General features: G+C 33.5%; 1 protein-coding gene across 3 annotated transcripts; it reads left to right on the top strand.

Annotated features, from left to right (window-relative positions):
* Positions 1–1,500: 1,500 nt before the first annotated feature.
* LOC110700142 (E3 ubiquitin-protein ligase CHFR-like) lies at positions 1,501–19,026 on the top strand. 3 transcript variants are annotated; one of them, XM_021877635.1, is made up of 15 exons: positions 1,501–1,862; positions 3,170–3,252; positions 6,292–6,389; positions 8,917–8,981; positions 9,089–9,180; positions 9,303–9,426; positions 10,296–10,382; positions 11,064–11,157; positions 12,746–12,853; positions 14,133–14,233; positions 15,450–15,515; positions 15,603–15,690; positions 17,662–17,722; positions 17,889–17,952; positions 18,724–19,026. In XM_021877635.1, exons 1-15 carry the CDS (start codon positions 1,842–1,844, stop codon positions 18,853–18,855), a joined length of 1,284 nt encoding a protein of 427 aa, XP_021733327.1. In that variant the 5' UTR covers positions 1,501–1,841; the 3' UTR covers positions 18,856–19,026. The 3 variants fall into 3 exon arrangements, with proteins under 3 accessions (XP_021733327.1, XP_021733326.1, XP_021733325.1); XM_021877633.1 differs by having other exon boundaries at positions 1,502–1,862; positions 3,105–3,252; XM_021877634.1 differs by lacking the exon at positions 15,450–15,515 and having other exon boundaries at positions 3,105–3,252.
* Positions 19,027–21,689: the final 2,663 nt, after the last annotated feature.

Genomic DNA, 21,689 nt, shown 5'->3' with positions numbered 1-21,689 from the left:
TTACACTAACGATAGTATCAACCAAAGGAAATTGAATTTTCGGGTTAACAGGACCAATTCAATACCAATCTCTCTCTCCTCTTGGTGCTCAAACTAACAAGACCTCCTCTTGTTAGATGGCAACGATACTCAACCACCTAGTAAGAAAACGATGCTGTCAAAGGTGACAAAGATGAAAGGAAAATGCAATCAGAAATTCAGAAGATAAAAAAGAAGAACTCAAGTCAAAGTTCATTTCTTACACTTTGCAAAATATGGGTTTTTGATTTGGTGGTGGGTGTTGAGGTGGCAAAAAAATGAGGTTTTAGTGATGGGAGGAGGAGAGAAATGGGTTTCAGGTGGAGGAGAGATGGGCTTTTAGGTGGATCATGGAGGAGAGACGAGTTTTCAATTTACAAGAATAAAAATAAAATTACTTTTAAAATTTTAAATAAAAAAATTTAATCCAATAAGGAAGTGAAACATGGATTGGCAATCGGCTGCAGCGGGTTGGTTACCTACTGGAATTGCTACGAGAAAATGGGTATAAAAGGTTGGATTATTTTGAAATCTGAAATAATAGAAAGGTTGGATAATTCCCTAACAACCAACAAAAAGTTGAATTGCTTTAGACAATTTTTCCTTAATTAATTAATTGAATTTTGCATGTTATGGAATACATAATGATTTTAACGTTATACTTCGTGGCATTCATAATGCCAAAAATGAAAAGGTGGGAACATAAAGAGATAACATTGATTACATGGGATGAATTACCAAAATTAATAATTTTTATAGATGTTTTAATAAATAGAAAAAAAAAATTAAAGGCAAGTATGATACGTGACATTATTGGTTTATTATAGACTAGATATAGATTGTTATAAAACGATATAAAAGAATTTTTTTAATATATGTGTGCTGTTATGAGGCTAGTACGAAATGGGACGGGCGAATAAGGCAGGGCAAGGCATATATGGGGTAGATACAATATAAAATTATCCTCCACCGCCCCATCAATCATGGCGGATATAATTTTTATACCTATCCTCGCTCCACGACTCGTGAAGCCGAGACCATCCTCGCCCTAGGTGTGGGTCTCCTATTTGATCTCCCGCCATAGTTTCAAAAGCTTATAACTTAATTATGACATAGGAAACAAAGATGCATATTGTAGCTAGCCATTGTTCGTGCTCAAAATCAACCTACAACTTCGTGAAGATTTTTTATTTTTTATTTTTATTTATTTATTTATTTTTTTTTTTTTTTTTGAACAAACAATTTCGTGAACATGTTTACTAAGAGAAATTCCAACTTTCTCAACATGAGAAACAAACTATGTTTCTCAAATGGCAAATACGTAAATAAGAGCACTTTTTTTTTTACTGTGTTTTAAAGTAGCGATTTTTCCATAAACCAAGTAGCGATTTTGCCCATAAACCGCTACTTAAAGTAGTGGTTTTACCTTTGATTTTACAAATTTAACTTCTTAAAAAATCAATTTTATGTGTAATTTTGTTTCTCATTTTGAGTAATTGGGGCGGCCTTGTTTATTAATGTCTTTATTTTTTTTTTCTTTACTTTAAATAAAACAAATAAAAAACCAAAGTAAATACTACGTAGTAGTACTTCGTACGAATTACTCCAAGGAGGTAGCAAATTGGTTTCTTTTAGTCTCCATCTTCCTTCACAAGCTTCTCTATAGTGGCAACCCACTTTCATCACCATTTTAAAAATCCAATTCTTTTTTTTTTTCTGCAAAATTTAAGAAAAATTAATCTAAAAAAAAAAAAAAAAAAAAAATCAAACCCAGAAAAAAAATTCAATGGACGTTGGGCAATCATCTGGTTCAAATTCCACTGATGAAGTTTGGGCCAAACTTGGTACATTAATTTCCATATTTAAATTTCTGTCTATCATATAGTTATACCATTATTCTCTGGAATTTTTCTAGGCAATATTTTTTTTGGAAGAAAACCCTCCTAATTCAATTGACCTTTAATGCTATTATATGTTGGAATTTGTGAATTTTATGGAATTATGAACTGGGTTTTTCTTAGTTTCTGTTATCATGCATTTTGTAAATTATTAGATATAATCATACATTTTTTTGGTGTTTGATTATGGTGGGATGCTTTTCTTTGTTTACAAGACTGCATTTTTCTTTTGGAAGTAGATTACTGATATTAGCAAGAATTAAAGATTTTTCCAAGGTTCTAATTTTCGCAATTGTGCCAATTTATGTCTCCAAGTGTTAGAATGTCTAAATTTAGTGTTATGAAATAACATTTTTATTGGTAATTACAATGTATTTTTGCTAAATGCCAAATCGTCAATACCTTTGTTGGATGTATTTCATGTTCACTCTTTAAATTAAAAAAAAAAAACAAGTATTTCATTGTTCATCCCATCCAAAAGTTTCCGTCTTTTAGCTGTAACTATATGGAAGTTCAACTTTAGAGTCATTGTACATGGAATAACTTTGCTAATCCCGAAATCGCTGTGGCTATCGCTTATTCCTGCTCGAGTAGTACCTTGCTACCTTGAGACATTGACTTTTTGCTAAGCTTAGTTCCTTTTGTAAATCATGCCAAAACAGACCAAATTGCATGCTTGTATTGAACAGTTTTACTAGGACTTTAGGAATTAGGAAATTTATAATTGTAGAGAGGACAGACAAGTAATGGGATATACTGCCTCAATCCAATAGCAAAGGTTCAGTTTTAGGGGGTTCCTTCTGTTTTTTCTTTTCTTATCTTCTTCATTTTTATTTATTATTATATTGTAATTGGTTTTAAACCAAAAGTTTCTCGAGATGCTTTCCGTCAAACACCAGATTAAAGTATATTGTAGCAGGATATTAATTTAGGAAATTTGATGCTAGATGAGTATGACATAATATTTAATGGCGAGTTGGGAAGATTTTTCCAGTGAGGCATCATCTTGTTTTCATTTCAAATACACTTTCTTTTGATGCCATTTCTGATCATGTGTTTTTCACTGAATGGACCTTTGTTTAGAACCAGCGAATATGATTTTTTATGTTTTGAAAAGAAATTATTGTTGGTTTCATTTTCTTAACATACGAGTTCAAATAACCTTTAGTTTCTTTTACATCTTTGTAGTGCCATCTGATTCAAGCTATGCAAGCATTGAGATTAGCTCAGATAATACAATTGTATGTTCACAGATCTCGTCTACTTCTGATAAGCTTGAATGGTGCCAGATAATAAGGAACTCTGATCGATGTTCAGCCACTATCAGAAACAAAAGGTACACATCTTGTCGTGCTTCCTTTCGAGCTAATAGATTTTGATGAGGGGCTTTATCAAAACAGAATAAATTGGGTAGAATTTTGAGTTATACAAAATATTTGAGGGGGAAGGGGAGGGGAGGGGTAGGTTTATTTTATTTTTTTTTTAAAAAGAAAAAATCAAGTTTTCTTAACATCACTTGATATGATTTTTGATGTATAAAAACTTTTTAATGAACTTATAGTTTTTAATAATATTGGACCATGTATAGAATATTATTTACATGAATGACTGATTTTTTAATTAAGCAATTACATGCATTATGCCTTAAGGTTTTAGATCATAGTTGTACTTTCATTGAGTTTTGACCGTGAATACACTTTTTATTAGATAGGTTCAAAAGTGTATGCCCTTGCGTTCTAAAAGAACCATGATGTGATAGGTTCAAATAGTTGAAGAATATAAATCTCCAAAGAACCCATGATCATGTCCAGGAAGGCAGTAAGGGATCATAAGAGTAAGTTAGCCTGAAACTCGTTGATCATGGCTGGGCAAGGCATGTGAACGTGAATGTTCGCTGTAGCTGCTCTTGATCATGGTGTAATTTGTGGCTTGTCAAAGCTTTGGCACATTGAGGTTATCATCTTGATTCGCAGGGGAACCATGAGTCACATGGTTAAATGTATATATTGGCTGTGATAGATGTTCATTCCTCAAAAAGAGAATCAGTGGTAGTTGTTGGATAGATGTGTTTGCAAGAGTAAATGAAAGTTAGACAGAAGAGGGAAGAAGAGGATTAGGGAGAGGAACATAGTTTTGGGGAGATAAGGTCAGAATAGTGTAATGTGGGTTAGGGTCCAGAGCATGAAGTTGGTAAGTTGGTTGCTAGATACTATAGAGGTGAGCTGAAAATGAGGTGTATGAGTTTTGGAGATGTCGAAAGGTGGAAGATAACCTATTGAAAAAGAGGCATTGACTTTAATCGTAGATGACATTTTTGTTGTTACTGTTTTGACACGACACGGTAGGGATATATTATGGAATTTATGCCTAACTTGGTATTTGGATCCATCACTCCATTATTAACAACTAATGAAAATGGAGAGAGGGCCTGAAGTTCAAAGGGAAGAAAAGAAAATTTGGGGTGTGCAATTTACTTATATAGATTTTATATACTATAAAAGCAATAGTGATGATATACTTCCCCTGTCTTCTTGACACCTCATATTTAGGGTTTTCATTCATAGGATACTGCTTTTCAACTCTTGGACATGACTACTGAAGGTCAAAGGGAAGAAAAGAGACTTTGGGGTGTGTAATTTACTTATATGGAGTAAATATACTACTTAAACACTATAGCGTTGTAAATGTCAAAGTGTCCTTCCATGTCTGATTGTCGCATACTTGTGGTGAAATAAAAAGTCCGAGTATCACGAGTGTTGTAAAATTGTAAATTGGATCATGGAAAGTCTGGTATATAAACATGTACCCAAGTTTGGCAATATAGAGATTGATCATACCTTTTGCCATTTGATTCTATCTTCTATGTTGAGCCAGTTTACACTTGTGCAAAGTGAACTGAACGAGAGAGAGAGAGAGGGGGAAAAGGAGGGGTGAACTGAACGAGAGAGAGAGAGGGGTGAAATAAAGAGTCCGAGTATCACGAGTGTTGTAAAATTGTAAATTGGATCATGGAAAGTCTGGTATATAAACATGTACCCAAGTTTGGCAATATAAAGATTGATCATACCTTTTGCCATTTGATTCTATCTTCTATGTTGAGCCAATTTACACTTTTGCAAAGTGAACTGAACGAGAGAGAGAGAGAGAGGGGGTTTCATTTTTTAGCTATTTCCCCATCACTAGAGCAGAAGAAGAGGCAGTGAGAGGAGGGAAAAAGGAGATGCAGGCTCGAAGCCATTTTGGGAACAGTTTGGTTGGGGTGGGGGTTGGATTTTAATTTGCTATTTCCCTCTCATTGGAAATGGAGGAAGTAAGAGGAGGTATAAAAGAGATGCAAGCTTGAGTTAAGGCCATATGTGGACAGTTTGGCAGATTTGGATTGGAAGAGTCTCCCCTCAAATGCTGGGACAATGTCCGTTTGTACATTGCAAAATATAACCATCGGATATGGTAGTTTGGACGTTCCAGATGAGTTCCTTAGTTGTCTTTTGAGAAGAGTATGTATATGAGCTTATATTTAATTATCTGTTTTATACATATATCTATGAGGCTTCCACCCGACCATGCCGGCATGAGGCTCCTTGAGGTGGCCAGCTATGCCGAGGCTGTCTTTTTTAGGTGGCATGAGGCTGGCTCTTCCTGGTACAGTGAGTCAACGTGATGGGCTTCCCCAGAAACATAATATTAAAAAGCATTCCTCTCTCACAATCTAAGTTCTTCCTCTAACACTTACTTTTATTCCTTATCTCTCTCTCTCTCTTTTTTTTTTCCTTTTCCCAATCTCTTCACTTGTTTTGACCTCGTTATAGACTTTCAGTTTTTCCCTTTTTAATTTTATATTTAGCAGCTGTTTTTAATCTCTGTGTCAATTTCAAACATGAAGTAATTGTGATATGGAGTGAGTATCAATTCATCATTTGATGTATTGAATGTGCCTTTAAGAAAGTCTTCATGGCAATCATTGGCCTTGGCTACCTATTGTGCCATGTTTGGGCTGCATTCTTGGTGGAGAGGCATGACTTGGCTTGGCATGACCCTTATGTATAATGTCGTAACTCAGGATATTGAATGTCATTGGCCTGCTGCCTATTCATAGTCTTCATACCATGGCATGGGGTGTGTGCCAGCTCACCATGGCTCAGTGCCAACCATGAGTAAATATATCTTGCTCATTCTTGTTTTGAAGTGTAGGTACCATTTACTTTCCAGGTTGTTCCTTTACCTTTTCAGATAACCATATATTTAATGTAGGGGCAGGGTCTATCTTTTTCATATAGTTGTTGCTCTTTCTTGTTTTGAAATGTAGGTATCCTTTAGCATTCCAGATTTATCCTTGATCTCTTACTTTTTTCTGGTGATCTTATAATAAATGCAGGTCAAATTTTATACTCATTGATGGGGCTGTATTGGAGAGTGAAGATGTAGTTGGTATTAAGTGTGGCTGTGAAATAGTGCCAGCTTCCACTAAAAAAGGTCAGTTATTCATTTTTAGAAGGTTTGCAATATTAGGACATGATTATCATGTAACCAAGGCCTCACTTTATCTTTGTGGTGAAAATGAATGTTCTGCTCTACATATCAAATTGCAAATTGTAGGCTAATCCTCAATATTTGTCACTTTGTCATGTTTGTTTAAGATTATCGGCGAAGGAAGTGGACTTAACTTTTGTTTGAAAGGGCATTACTTAATACTTGTTAGGCTGTTTTGGTGTCTTAGAACTTATATAAACAATAATATAGGTCAAATCATAGAACCAGACTAAAGTTGTATACCAAATCATTTTCATGATGAATTAATATCATATTTTGCTCATAAAACTCAAAAAGACATAAATAAAAGCAAGCTCAATTTAATAAGGGTGAAACTAGTTTAGTATCTTGAACTCTAGCATATAACCTCTGACAAAGAATTGAAGACCTCCATTAGCTTGACCATCATTAACCACCATCAACTTGTCTACCATATATGCCATTAAATCTGAAGAAGATAAATAAAGCGATGAAATCATAAACGTAACTGAACCACAACTTCGGATTGTAGGCAGTTATGGATTGTAAGCAGTAGAACATCATAGTTTAATGTAGTGCTCGCAATCCCTGATGCGAGCCCAATAACCCGACCTGATCACAACACAAAGTTACTGAGAGAAACCTGAATCCGAACCGAATCGAACCCGAACAACCCGAATTCATCCTAATTTGACCTAATTATCATATTTTGTAATAATATTAAGTTTTACACTATTTTTAATAATTCCTCCGTTTTTTAATACTTGCAACACATACTTTTTCACGTTATTCAAGAAAAGTGGGTCCACATGTTTTTAATACACATCAAATGGGGTTTAGAGATTGTTAGGAGTATAATTATGTGGGTCATGAGCTTTAAATAAGGGTAATAGTATAGCTTTTACCAAAAAAAAATTTCAATTACAGTGTGTTGTAAGTATTATAACATTTCGATTTTAGAGAAGTGTTGCAAGTATTAAAAAGTGAGGAAGTAGTTTTTAAGCACAACCCGAAATCGACCCGAACTTGATCCGTTGACTCAAATTGCCACCCCTAATTTTATGAGGGCATAACTCATTAACTCCTAGCTTTGTTCTGCAAATCCAGATTTTATTGAGCCTAAACTCGATAATTCTTAGAGAGACAAATTTCATGAGGCAACCAATGACTAAAAACAAAAGGAAATATGAGAAAGCTAGACAAACAAATTTCATGAGGCAACCAATGACTAAAAACAAAAGGAAATATGAGAAAGCTAGACAAACAAATTTCATGAGGCAACCAATGACTTTCTATTAATATAATGAGCAATGAATATATTTGGATCACGTGAATCTAATTTTATCAGCTAAAGCAAGCACCTTATTCATGATTATGCAATTTAAAATATTATTTACCACAGGTTGGTTTTAACTCTAAGTTGCCTAATATGCGAGTATTAGAGTTAGTATGATATGTGATGCACTACGCAATTTGTTAAACTGGGCCTAAAATTACCACTTTATGTGTAGTATAATTCACCTTTTTCAATGTGCTATACGTGAGGATTAGGTTATCAGGCAACATTGGTTTATAGCATATTGCTTTCGTTCAAATGTTATTCTCTTCGTCAGTTCGTCCCTTGACAAAGTCCCATTTGCATTGATCACATGATTTTAGGATGGTGGATAAAAAAAATAAGGGAGTGGAGTTTGGTTAATTATAGGTGAATATAAAAACAAGATAGTGGGGCTTGGTTGATTAAAAGTGAATAATTAAAAATAAAAAAGATCGTAGAGTTTTGCTGATTAAAGCTGAATACATAATAGTTAAAAGTGAAACGAGATTCTGTTTTTAGAGACAACAGACAAGGCTTTTTTTTTTTTTTTTTTTTTTTTTGGGAGAAATGAGACTTTTATTTGTGGATAGAGGGAGTACTTTATCCTCTAAATTTTGGAATTCTCACTTATTAACCCAAAGTATTTTAGAATTTTGTTTTATGAAATTCAAAGCTTTATAATTAGGGGCCGTTTGGTTCATCAAAGAGTAAGGGAATGAGCTTAAGAAAGGTAAGCAGGGTGAATGGAAACAAAAACTCATACATTTACTAAGTTGTTTGTTATAAATAAGAAAGGGAGTAAAAGCCACCATACCACCACCACACAACCACCTCTTTCCTTCTATTTCCTTTTTTCTTCGGCCAACAAGAAGACCCCCACCACCCAGCCACCCCTGCCGCCCCTCCCCTTCCCCCTAAAGGCCCAAACCACCTTAAAAGCTCTCTCCTCCCACGAAACCCCTCCCCCTCCCTAACCGCAAAACCGTCGACCGCCCCCACCCGCGAAACCCTATTTTTTATGTTATTTTTTTCCTTATACTGCATTACTGTGTCAAGGTCTCCAATATGGCTATATGTAATTTTCAGAGATATACTATCATTATATGAAACACTAGCACTTGGTAACATTCTGAGTTTTACGGTCTCAATTAATTTAACTTTTTTGGTACACAGAGCATCTAAGCTTTAAATTTGAGGTGATGCCTGTCCAAGAACACCGCTTTGAGAATAAGTTGAAGGTTGGTTTATGCTAATAGTTTGAGAACTGTTCTACTTTGAATAGTAAGAGGTTGAAATATATTTTTTTTCTTCTTACTATGGTTGCAAATGTGGTTTTTTTCTTCAGATTTTTCTAGATTCAGAGCACACAAAATGCTGCATTTGCTTGAATGTTTGGCATGATGTTGTGACAGTAGCTCCTTGCCTTCATAATTTCTGGTTTGTCAATTTTAGTTTCATTGACAATTATATTGGCTAGCCTAAGTGGTTTAAGCTAAAAAGGAATGGATTATTTGCTTGGACTAATCAGCTTCTGCTGCATATGTTCTTGATGTTATCAGCAACGGGTGCTTCTCAGAGTGGTTAAAGAGGTGTCAGAAGAAACATTCTAGTGTCTTATGCCCCCAGTGTAGAGCAGTTGTGCAATTTGTTGGAAGAAACCATTTTCTTCATGGTATTGAGGAGGTGCTACAACATTCTTCCTCCTTTGTCTAAATGTCCATTTTTTGGAATGAATATGATTAATATGCATTGCCGGTTGAGTGATGTAAAATAGCGTAAAGTTATCAACTTGTTTTCTTCTCACCCATCTTATTCATGTATGCCATAATTAATATGATGAACGTATCGGTTCAAAATTGTAGAGTTATTGTTTAGATGTAAAGTTAGACTGGTTGTGCTTTTCTGTTAATACCATCTTGCAATTTTAATCACTGGATATATTAACTCTCATATAATCCACCTCTGCCTTGTCATCACTGTTGTCAATGTATAAGACAATTGTTCTTTGTCTAAGCTTACATGTTAGCATGTTTGTTTATTGATCTCTAACTGAAACTCTCTTAGGGTGCGCTCTATTCACCTGATTTTTTCTTATCTTATCTGGAATGATTTGAACTTATCTTATCTGGACTTATTAAAGCTTCTTTTAGTTGAGATTTGAACTTGGGTTGCCCTTAATAACCCTTATTAGAACTTATTTTCCCCGAGCTTATCTTGCCTGGACTTATTTGAATTTGTTTTTTCTGGAAATAAGTGAAAATAAGGTGAATAGGACAGGGCCCTAATTTGTTTGCAAACAATAGTCTACAAGCTGACAATACTAATCTCTGATCTGATTTTTAGTGGTATTGAAAGCCTTTTTTTTGGTAATAACCACAGAAGATAATGATAGCTGTCCATCTGTCATATAGAATACTTTGCCAGTATTTGGACCTAACATTGCCTATCTCAGGAAGTATTATTGAAGAATGCAATCATTTTACATGATTTTGAAATCAGAATGCTTGCAGCTTTTGGAGTGAGCTTCAGTGATGTGCTTCTTTTTTCTGTAGGACATTTTGCAGGCAGATGCTTCATTACGGCGCTCTGCGGAAGAACTTGCTATATTAGATTCTTATGCAACCATCAAATCCAACCTTGTGAGTGGTTACTTCAGCATCTATGATTAAGATATTAATAAGGACCATAATCATGGTGCTCTAGAGTTTTTTATCGCTCATTGAAAATTGGTTTTGTTGTTGTTTATTTGTGAATATTTTTAGAGTTGCATGATGTCATAGGTTAACCTGATCTCTTTAATTTCTTGGTGCTATATCATTTTTAAAAAGGGAAATTTCAAAGAAAATCAGAGTAAACTTTGAGATGCAATAACATGATTGCTGTAAGAAACTTTCGTCTCCTGTTCTTTTTTTACATTGATATTATGCTACATGCTCATTTCATTAACTCCTAAGCAGAAAATGATAATGACGCTTTCCCTTCCATTTCCCGTTCTCTATATTGCCAGTATCCCTCTCCCCGACAGCCTTCTTCCTTTTCATCACGGTCCTGTTATCAATTTATAATTGATGATTGAATTCAAAAAATTTAAATGATTTGTTTCTGTATAAGCTTGCTTAAATGGTGTCAATTGTTTTCTGCATATATTTATGCTTCTTCATAATTTTCTCCCCCTGTTTCCAGATTATTTGGCCCCCAAAATTACTTGTTTATGAATTTCATGAAATTCATGAAAATTTGAGGGTTTGGGGTTAAGGAAGGTGGTAAAGAGTCTCGTCATTTACTTTATTTAGACCAATTAGATTGCTTTTGCTTTTTAGGTCATTACAAACGGAAAAGGAAATCGTCAAAAGAGGGCGCGTTCACTAATTCATGAAGAGCGTGTAGAAATGGAATTACCATGTCCTCAATGTGGTATTGTACTCTTGTTTAAGCAGTTAATACATATTTTTAATTGACCATGCATCTCGTAACTTTTATTTTATGCTCCTAAATTTTTTAATTGATTGTTAATATAACTTTACGCCTAAATGGTATACTCCCATCAATTCTTTAAAGATCTTCGTGCTTACTGTTCTAGAGGTTAAAGTAAGATAACTTTTCCTGTATTTGATGATATAAGAAAAAAAAATTATCATGTCAGATCTTTTTAGGTTTGTACCAATATGTATTATCATAATGTCAAATTTTCATGGTCAAAGATGTGCATTATATATCGCTGAAATGCAAATGGGAAGATCCATAAATGACGGAGGGAGTTATCATTATTACTCCCTTTCATAGTGCTTTAAATAAATTATTTTTTCAGTGCTAAGAAAGTGCTCCAAATTTGTAGCTATAAGATATGGGCTAATTTCACATCTTTATGTGGTCATGCATTTTTCTTTCTTGTTCTCGTCTTGTTTCATAAAAATTCTTTTATTTTGAAAAATCACTTATACCAATGAAGCAAATTGGAAATGAAAATCACACCTTCATTCATATGATTGGGATTCAGAATATATTTTAGATTAATTATCAGATTTTCTTAACTTGCAAGTGAATTTTACTGTCAACTAAACTTGACTTGTTAAATCTTCTATGTTGTAGCTGACAATATACAGTTTGATGTATACAAGTTTTTGTCTGGATAGGAATTGAAGAAAGGAAAATAATGTTTGAGACCAATTAGACTCTTTCTGTTCTTCTTTATGTATTTGAAACTTCAGAACCCAGATTCGCACTATATACAATATCAATTTCGATGTTACAAACCTTATACAAATCGTTAGAAGAACTCCAGTTCAAATTTTGAGGAGAATGTGAAAGTAGGGAATTGGTTTTTTGAATGAAAATAATTTTTTTTTACAGTTCCACATTACTTTTTTGCACCCATTTACTAATCACCAATTGTCCCCCACATGATTTTTGTTCAACTTTTATTTGGTTTTTCCATTTTTTTATAGTAAAAAATGGCTGTGGCTTTGATCTTGTGTAGTGGTAATATCTGCATTTCTAGTTGGATTACAAAAAATAGTTAATTTAATCAGAATTTTCGTCCACTATGATGATGTATTTAAGGAATGAATAAATGCTTTACATTGTGGGTTTCATTTGGCAATTAATCTTTTGTACTCCATCCATCTTTTTATTAACAATCTGTATTCCATTTTGGGGTAACCAATATTAAGAGCCTATTTCTATCTAAAGGTTGTACTTTTTGACAATATTATTTTCTTTTTGATGATTTGTCATCCTTTTTCTTTTTCTTTTGTGTACTTTTGACATCAATTCCCAATACTTTCTCTCTCCCTCTCATCAATAATTTCCAACCACTTTTTCTTTCTCTCTATCTCTCTCTAACCCCACATGCATATCCCAATTATTAGTTTTAAGGAATCTACAACTTTCTTAATTCCTGTGAAAAAACCCAAATAAGCTCTTAATAAAAGGATGGAGGGAGTACAATCTTTTATCCCCATTTTCCCCTCATCTAACGCATGCAACTTCTGTTTTACTACAGGAACTCAATCTGGAGGTTTCCGTTGCACTGAGAATATTGCCCATTTGCAATGCCATGCATGTGGTGGGATGATGCCATCAAGATCTGATATTAGCATTCCACAACATTGTAATTTCTTAGATCTCTCACTTTATTTGACCTACTTTATTATTTAGTAGATAGCGACGGCTGCAAAGGCCTTATGACTTATTTAGAGAGGTAATGTAAATGAATTTAAGTGATGATTTGAAAAGCAAAGCAACATCTTAATTTCCATTATAATGCAATCTCATTCCCTAACTTGTGTTTTTCTCTATAAAAGTCCATTACCACCCAATTCCACCCCCAAAGTCATATTGGATGGCGATGAAAAACTGAAAATTTGTGAGGTAAAATAGATGATTTGGGATGAACTAGCATTGTTATGAGAATGAAGATTGATTTTTCTTACAAATTTATGCACTTCATTCCCATAACCACCATTTATTACCACTTACCAAATGGATCACTAATATTATCATTATTAGCTTTCTCGAGAACCTTGAAACATTGAACATTTTATAAATATTATATTGGTGAATATGTTCAATCATTATGAGTAATTGAGGTTGATTTGTTTTGATCCCTACAAATGTTAATGGAGTCATAATAATTGTGAATAGTTATACCAAGACTGGACTTGACCATAAGCTATAATTTCAAGGCTAAGCCACCAAGCTTGAAATTTCTTCACTACTTATGCCTAGACTTTTTACTCAAATGCATCTGTGATTGCTTCGGCTTTTTCTCTTGGTATTGGATCTCCATTTCATAAATTTTTTTTTTAAAAAAAAAATTCAAGCCAACTACTGTGTCATAGATAGTTCCTTGAGCGAGGATGTATCTGAGACTCTTGTGGAGTTGTGGTCTATTAATCTTAATGTTGTCCTGTAGAGGTAATATTGCTTTATCTTTTAGGTAAATACTTCTGTGTAGCTGTGGGCAGCTCTAACTCCAGGTTCTGATTTGGGTGGATCTCTCATGCTTCAATTGTCAAGATGCATACACGATAACCTTATCATTCTGCTTAAGCATGTAACCTAATCCCTTCTTGGATGTATTTCTGTATACCTCAAAGCCTTTATCTCTTTGGAGCTTATTGCAACCAAGATATTTGGCTGCAACAGCTGCAAACCATGGATGGTAGTGTTAGGGAGTAATGCCTTTCTGAATTGTAATTACACCAGTTCATTAAAATGAAAATAAAGCTATAATGAGTTTGATGTTCTGTTTATTAGTACTACTGTTGGAACAAGTCTTGATTCTGCCAATTGAAATCTTTCTTTCCTGTATTATGTAGTTGTAAAGTCTGCTGACAACTTGATTTTGAAAATATGATCCCAATTTCTAGTTGCTCAATCTTTTGTAGGTTGTGGTTGCGATAGAACATATTGTGGTGCTTATTGGCACGCTCAGGGAGTTACTAGGACAGATCATCACCCCATCTGCCAACTTGAAACTTTCAGACCTGTATGTTTTTAAATTGGCTTTGTACTTTCGTTTGGTTACATGTATCAATTGTGTCTTGTGCTCTTTTTTGATGAATTTATAATCATTTAATGTATCATGCTCTGAAATCATCTAATTCATACTGATGTGTCTTTTGTTTGATTACGTATCTTAATAATACTAGACTTTCCAAATTGCCCCTCCTAAGGTTAGTCTATTACATTAGGTTGATAATCTTTAGCTTTAGGATAAATAGAGAGAGGGGAGAAAGGAGAAGGTAGGCAAAATTTTGGAGTGAATCCTTTTGAGAGTTGTGACTTAAAGTTACTAATATGAGATTTGTAGGCTAAACCTACTACCTTTTGTAAGAAATCATTAGCAAGTTTAATATAATTTCAAGCTTTCAGCCTTAAATTTCTGCTTATTTATATAAATATGCAAATTAGATTATCTAGTCTATTACACCTAATAATACTAGACTTCTCAAATCGCCCCTCCTAAGGTTACTCTATTACAAACAACCAGCAGCCTTTACCAAATCTTCTCTGCAAAGGGGCGCACTAATAAAAACACTATTTCTGGGGGCAAGGATGGGACTGCAAATTGTTGAATTTCTTGCGAAAGCAAATCAATCTATCTTCCTCGATGTGCATAATTTTTTTTTCCAATTGGGAGATTGATAATCACCTTATCCTGTTTAGTAGGGGTTGCCATTTCCCTTTGGCTGTCTGTCTGAGCTTATATGTGTGCTTTTGAATTTTCTAAGTTCTCTTTTGGTGCATCATTAAGTGCTATTCGCAGTTTTAGGTGCACCGGACCTGCTCAATTTGTTTGCTAGACTTCACTTAGGATACATTCGATGTTACTTGGACTTTTGATTTCACCTCAAGTTCGTGTGTTAGATCCTCAACGTTCCGACATGGGTGGGACACTTTGACACTTCATTTTGGCTAAAATCATGGAAACATTTTCACAAAATAGCCGAGTTAGACACTTAGACACGCACTTGTGTCAGACTGAGTCTGAGTAACATAGGATATAGTTGTTCTCCTCGATTCTCAATTCCTACGGTGCAGGAGCTTTCTCGGGGTTTTTTTTTTCTAAATGATGTGTAAACAGATATCACACTTTCTTCCTGTTATTAGAGTATTCCTGGTCATCGTTTGACTTTTTGTAGTTGCTTCTTCTCATTAATGAATAATATCTACTGGTGCTATTTGTTTTTTTTTTTTTTTAGATCTCGGAGCACAGAGTGTTTAATATCCCTTCTACAGCGCATGAAAGGAATGAATTCGAGCAAGATGTGTGTATTGCATAAAGTTGATGCTTTTAATTTCTTCTGATTTTTTTTTTTTTTTTTTGTTCATTACCTTATGGATTCATTTCGTAGATCACAAATAGGTGCATTAGACAGATGGGTACAACACTACAAGAAGTGATTGCTGAATGGATTACAAAATTGGACAACCGAGAAATTGGTAATGCTGTGTTTTTATTTTATTTTATTTTATTTGTTACTGTTTGTCATACATAAGAGGTGATGTTATGTAACCTCGAAGGATGTTCTGGTTGTTGTCAAATTTCTGGAATCCTTATTGTTATTTATTTTATTTTTTTTTATTTCAGAAAAAGCACAGAAATGGACCTTCTAGGTGCTCTAAGCTCATGAATGTATTGAATTTCATTTTACATGCTCTATTCTTTCATTGTGTGATCTTTCCTACCTGCTAAGATGTAAATGTCATATCTTCTACCGAGTAAATCATATTAGAGTTTACCTTCTGGATGCTATTCACAGTGTTGAGCATTATTTCATGCAGTAGAATATAATGTAAAGAACTTTTACAGAAATAATTCACTTGTGATCGACTTCTACCAAATTATGCTGATTAAGAATGTATGGTTCAACTTATTTTGTTTAAAATAATTTATCAGAACTTATCTGAAATTATCTGGACATATTTTGTCTGAATCAATTTTGAGATTTTTGTCTGAACTAATCTTGTATGAAATTGTCTTGTTTGTGTGTAACTGTCTAAAAAACTTATTTTTTCTGAATTTAGTTTTTCTGAAATAAATTAAGATAAGATGAAACAAATATACCAATTGAAGAATAAGTTTTGGAACCATAGGTCCACAGCCACTACCTAGAAGATGCATCTTCATGGTAAATAATCATTGGCACTAAGGGTCTGGGGTTTCTCCTGGCCCAAATTTACAGTTTTCCTTTTTATGAACCTTTTTCATTGATATGGATTTATTGGAGAGAAAACTGTTATTGGATTTCTTATGATAGTTCAGAAACTACCAATCTTCCATCAAAAAACCATATTGTGGCAATCAAATTAGAAATAGTGTACTTGGAGGTTTGAACTTCTCGTATAGAACACAGGGAAGACACTATTAGGCTACTCCCAATTGCAGAACTTATGATTTATTGTATTATCACTATGTTCATCATTTAGTTTGCAGTGCGGCTGATTGAGGAGTCGTTTACACCACAAGCTGCTTCAGGAGTTGCTTGTTTCAGCAATAATTGGAGTCCATTTGAAAATACTCTCCTTAGTTGGAGCTACATTACTTTCCTTATCACCCATTAGATAATATCCTTTTCGAGGCTTGTTGTTTCTCAATTTTCAAGGTGTCATCATAGACATAAAGGTGCTGCATCAATAAAAATAAACTCCAAATCTTGGAAGCTTATTCCTCTAACTACTTCACCCATTTAAGTGACGATGGTTCTTTTACCCTCCAATTATTTCCCTTCCTCTCCTATTCCAAATCTTAGTAAAATAGTTCCATTGCTCTACCTCTCCTTACTTCCCTCATCCTAACACACTATGGTTCTTTTTACAAACTTCTATAAAGGGTCTTGATAACACCACTTTGTACTAATGAAATTTTTGGCCTGTTTTTACCATAGAGCAATATAGTACCAAGCTTCCTCCATCAGCAATTGTGACAATGTAATTTTTTTTATTTTTTTTGTTTGTATGATTACCATTTTAACATACGTACTTCCCTCCATGACTGATATATTTCTTTCTGAGCTCTAGGCTGGGCTATGTATTGAAATCTTACTGTGCATCTGATTGAAATTATGTCTTTTAGACTTGGTTATGATATCAGAGCTTATCTAAATTCTAAATAAAGCTAGTGACTAGATCATCCTTTTTTTTTTTTTTTTTTTTTTTTTTAATGCAATGGGTATGGTTGTGATTAAAAACAGGCAATAAGGATGATTCTTACAAATGTCACTTGGCATGCACTTTCTGTGTTTGGTTTAGGAACTTAATCCCAATAACTTTAATTTGCTTCCCATAGTCTCATATATCTTTGATTATGTTTTTGGTTTTTTTTAGCATGCAGTTTCTTTTTTTAACAATTTGCATAATGAGCACGCAGCCCTGAACCTGCATTTTTTTTAAAATTTTATGTGTGGCCCACAGATCGTTCACGATTGCATTTGAAGCATCCTGAGATGATAACTGCTGGCACTCATGTCTGCAGGTAAGTTGCTTTGATGTTTTCTTATAATAAGGGTTATAATGTTATATCATGTGCTGTTTGACTCGGAGAACTCAGGTTGACTTGACACAATCCATAATTCTACACTTAGCATTTCATAGTTGTTTTCCTAAAATTCTTTGCCATTTCTTGGCCCAATTTTGTGCAGTGATTGTTACAACACACTGGTTTCATTTCTTCTTTACTGGTTCCGGATTTCATTGCCTATCCATGTAAGCACTTCTGCCATTCTTTCATTATTCTTGTTTGCTAGTAAACAGACTTTTAGCTCTAAAGGCTGCCAATGTTTTGTAATTGTAGGCTCTTATACATGTTTGCTAATTATCTGCTTGATTTACCGTCCTGGTATAACCGCCTGATTGTGCAAGTTAAAGCAAAAGGCTTTCATGTCTTGTTTGTAGTGACTGGTCCCAAAATGAGTATGCTTACTTAGATTGTTCAGCTCACTCTAAAGGCCTCGATTATATCACAAATTGTGCTCTGTAATATTTACTCAGAATTCGCAAACATTAATAAGTTGAACATGAAGTTGTCCAAGTTTTGCTCATTTGCTAAGTTTAAGCTTGTTTATTTACTCAATAAACGGGAATTGGCCAAGCTTTATTTGACCTCGATCAACTCTACTTGCTTATTTGTAGGTTGTAGCTATGTTAAAAATCTAAAATGCCTGTTCTATAATTGATGTTTAAATTTTTGGTATAGCTTTTTATTACTGATATAACTTGAAATTTCAATACTAGTTATAATTGACAAATTTTGATTTCAAAAGTCATAATTATCTGTAAATTATTTTGAGATAGGTTGAGGAACTGTTAATGTAAATTTTATAGTAATTGCCACTCATGAGACATGAGCTGATTCCCGAATATTCTGCCATGTTTTGGATTTGCCATGGGTGCCTGTTCTCATTCTTTCTGCACTTGCATGTTTCTCCTTCAAATCTTGTCATTCATTATTGTTTGCTTTCCTTGTTTATTTTATAGCTTCTACCGCCAGAGGCATCAAGCAGGCAAGACTGCTGGTATGGCCATGCTTGTCGAACGCAACATCACAGTGTAGATCATGCTCGTAAGCGTAATCATGTTTGCCGACCAACCAGGGGTTCCCATACATGATGCAGAGTACCAAAAATAATTTTGGTTTGGGAGGGGGGGCGTCCAGGATCAGCATTGTCAGCTGCTGATTTCTGAAGTAGTTGTGTAATCTTGCTTAACTCTTGGAAATTTTAATTTTACTTTTATACTACCTCCGTTTTTTTTAATTGACAAGTTTTGACTTTAGCACTATTCACACTCTCTCCTTTGATTGTATTTTGTGCTTTATACATACTGAAAATTATAATCATGTGGGATCTTGTTAGATTCGTCACGATATATATTTTCAAAATATCAACTTTTCATACTTTTTGCTTATCGGTAATTAAAAATATGAATGGTTGAATTTGTGCATTGACAAACGTGACTAAAATACGTGTCAACTAAAAAGAAACGGAGGAAGTATTAGTTTATCTGGACTTATGTGTTGATGCTTTCAACTCTGTATTCCCTTCATTTAAACAGTTAATAATGGTTTTTCGCTTAATTATGATGTTTCAAGGTGGTTATTATACCAACATTTATAGCAATAGGAAATAGAAATTCAATTTTGGAATACGACATGAGATACTAGGAGTTGCATTGCCCAAAATTAATAACCGCATTCACTATTTTAGAATGTCCGGAAGAGGTGGTTATATTGTTCAAGTTATAAATGATTTACGAGCAATTTCCACATCACATACTTTATGTAGGTGATTAGCGGAGGAATTTGGAGGGTATATATGTAAAATACGAGTATGCTATATACTTAGCAATGAGACATTAGGACAACATGACCATTTTAGACGAAAAAGTATTCATAACTGGTACTCATATAATGAATGGTGAATTTGACTGTGCAAACTTTGACTTGAGATTTTATTGAATAGAGTAAGATTTTAGGATTTAGCTAGACTTGAAAGGCTGTTAACATTAATTTCAGTCATATCTTGGCTTAATGTAAAAATTGCACTTTCAAGTAATAGAATTAAACTTACACAATGTTTATAGGTACTAATTTTAACAAAAACTTATAAAATACGGAATTTATTTTGGATCATAGCTCTCGGGGAAGGGATAAGAATCCAAATACATAAATATAACAATTCAGCACATTCTCGATTCGTTGTCTCATACAACTTTTTGAGTGGATTTGTCGTCGCTTTGTAATTTTGTGAGAAAGAAAATTCTTGTGCTGATTTCGTAACCCAAATCTGAGCCACAATCAATCGTAGCTCCGCAAAACTAGAGACCAAATTAAACACAAATAAAACTTTGTCTTTTAAAGGAGTCCGAAAAACCTTTTCTTTCAAAGGATATCGAAAAAAATCTTGTCTTTTGAAGGAGATAAACCATTTTTTTCAAGGGAGACATTATTATAACCTAAGAAACAAAAAGCTTAAAAGAAATAAAGATTGGGGCTTTTTACCAGTGAAATCCAATGAAAACCCCTTCAAAATTAACAATGAAGGCTAGAGTTTAGGAGAGGAGAAGAGAGAGAGGAGGCTAGGGTTTTTTTTTTAATTCAACCATTAGAAGTTGAGTTTAATTTTTTAAAATCAAATAACTTTAAAGGCTTAACTCGAATTTGACTCGACTCTCACAAGTATCATTGTCTCTAGTGGATGCAAGCATGCAACCTCTCCTTTGCATTTTATGGTCAACGTAGTTAAGCTAAACAAACACATATAGGCTCCTTATGAGATTTCCCCATATGTTTTGATGGACTCTATGTCCTTGAATTAATATAAGCGTGCTAAAAAAAATAAAAATAAAAAATAAAAAGCATATGGGAATATGGCTAAGCTCAGATCAATAATTGAGTTTTAGACTATCTATCTTTTCATAATCCTGTTATAAGACAAATGTTCTTTTTGCTCTCTTAATCTTGTCTCTATGTAGTTGACATTAATATATAGGTTAGTTATCGATCTTTTTTTTTATTCTCATAATTACCTCAATAATCAACATTTTTACATGCAGAAATTTAGTCAAGAAAATCATGGATTTCAATTTCAAATTTGTTGGGCTCAAATTATTGGAGTTAGAAAATTATTCTCCAAAACTTTAGTAGCATTAACAGCTTGAACGGTCAATATATATAAGCTACTTGAGAGTAAAAAGTCCTTGTATGTATTACATCAAATTATAAATAAATATATATATATATATATATATATATATATATATATATATATATATATATATATATATATATATATATATATTGTTTTTTTTTATCCTAAGTGCCTCTCTTCTTTTATAATTTTCAAAGATTTGACATCTCAAACTTCAATTACTCGATGTCCCGTCACATCTTAAAAATTTCAAAAGGATTCAGGTGTTAATTGACATGAGATTAGAAATTTGCGAAATAGCACCTTTTTCATAAATCAACATTACTCTCATAATTATTCATATAGTCAAACTTCAAATCTTATTTTCTTCCACAAAATTAGATCTAAGAAATAGAAGATTTCTACTAAAAAGTGATACACAAATTTTTGATTAAGGCGGACTTTTATTAAATTATTATAAGACGGGTTAAAGTTATCATAAATTAAATAAAGTTACTCATTTATTCTACACTCTCCGTCCCATAATATAGTTCATGTTTTCCTATTTTGGAGATCCAAAATGTTGTTCCTATTTCTATTTTGGATAGTATGTAAAGACCATTATACCTTTTTTTTAACTTTATCATTGTAATTCCTAAATTACCCTTGAATTTTTTACTTGCTTTGTACTTTTTTTCCCTTTTCTCTCTCTAACTTTTGTCTATAATTGTACTTTTCACCTTTTTTTTATGTACTTCATTCGCTTTTTCCTCTCTAACTTTTGTCAATAATTGTACTTTTTACCTTTTTTTATGT

The sequence above is a fragment of the Chenopodium quinoa genome, unplaced genomic scaffold, assembly GCF_001683475.1.
Source record: "Chenopodium quinoa cultivar QQ74 unplaced genomic scaffold, ASM168347v1, whole genome shotgun sequence".
Classification (NCBI taxonomy): domain Eukaryota; kingdom Viridiplantae; phylum Streptophyta; class Magnoliopsida; order Caryophyllales; family Amaranthaceae; genus Chenopodium; species Chenopodium quinoa.
This window is presented reverse-complemented; position numbering and strand designations above follow the sequence as displayed.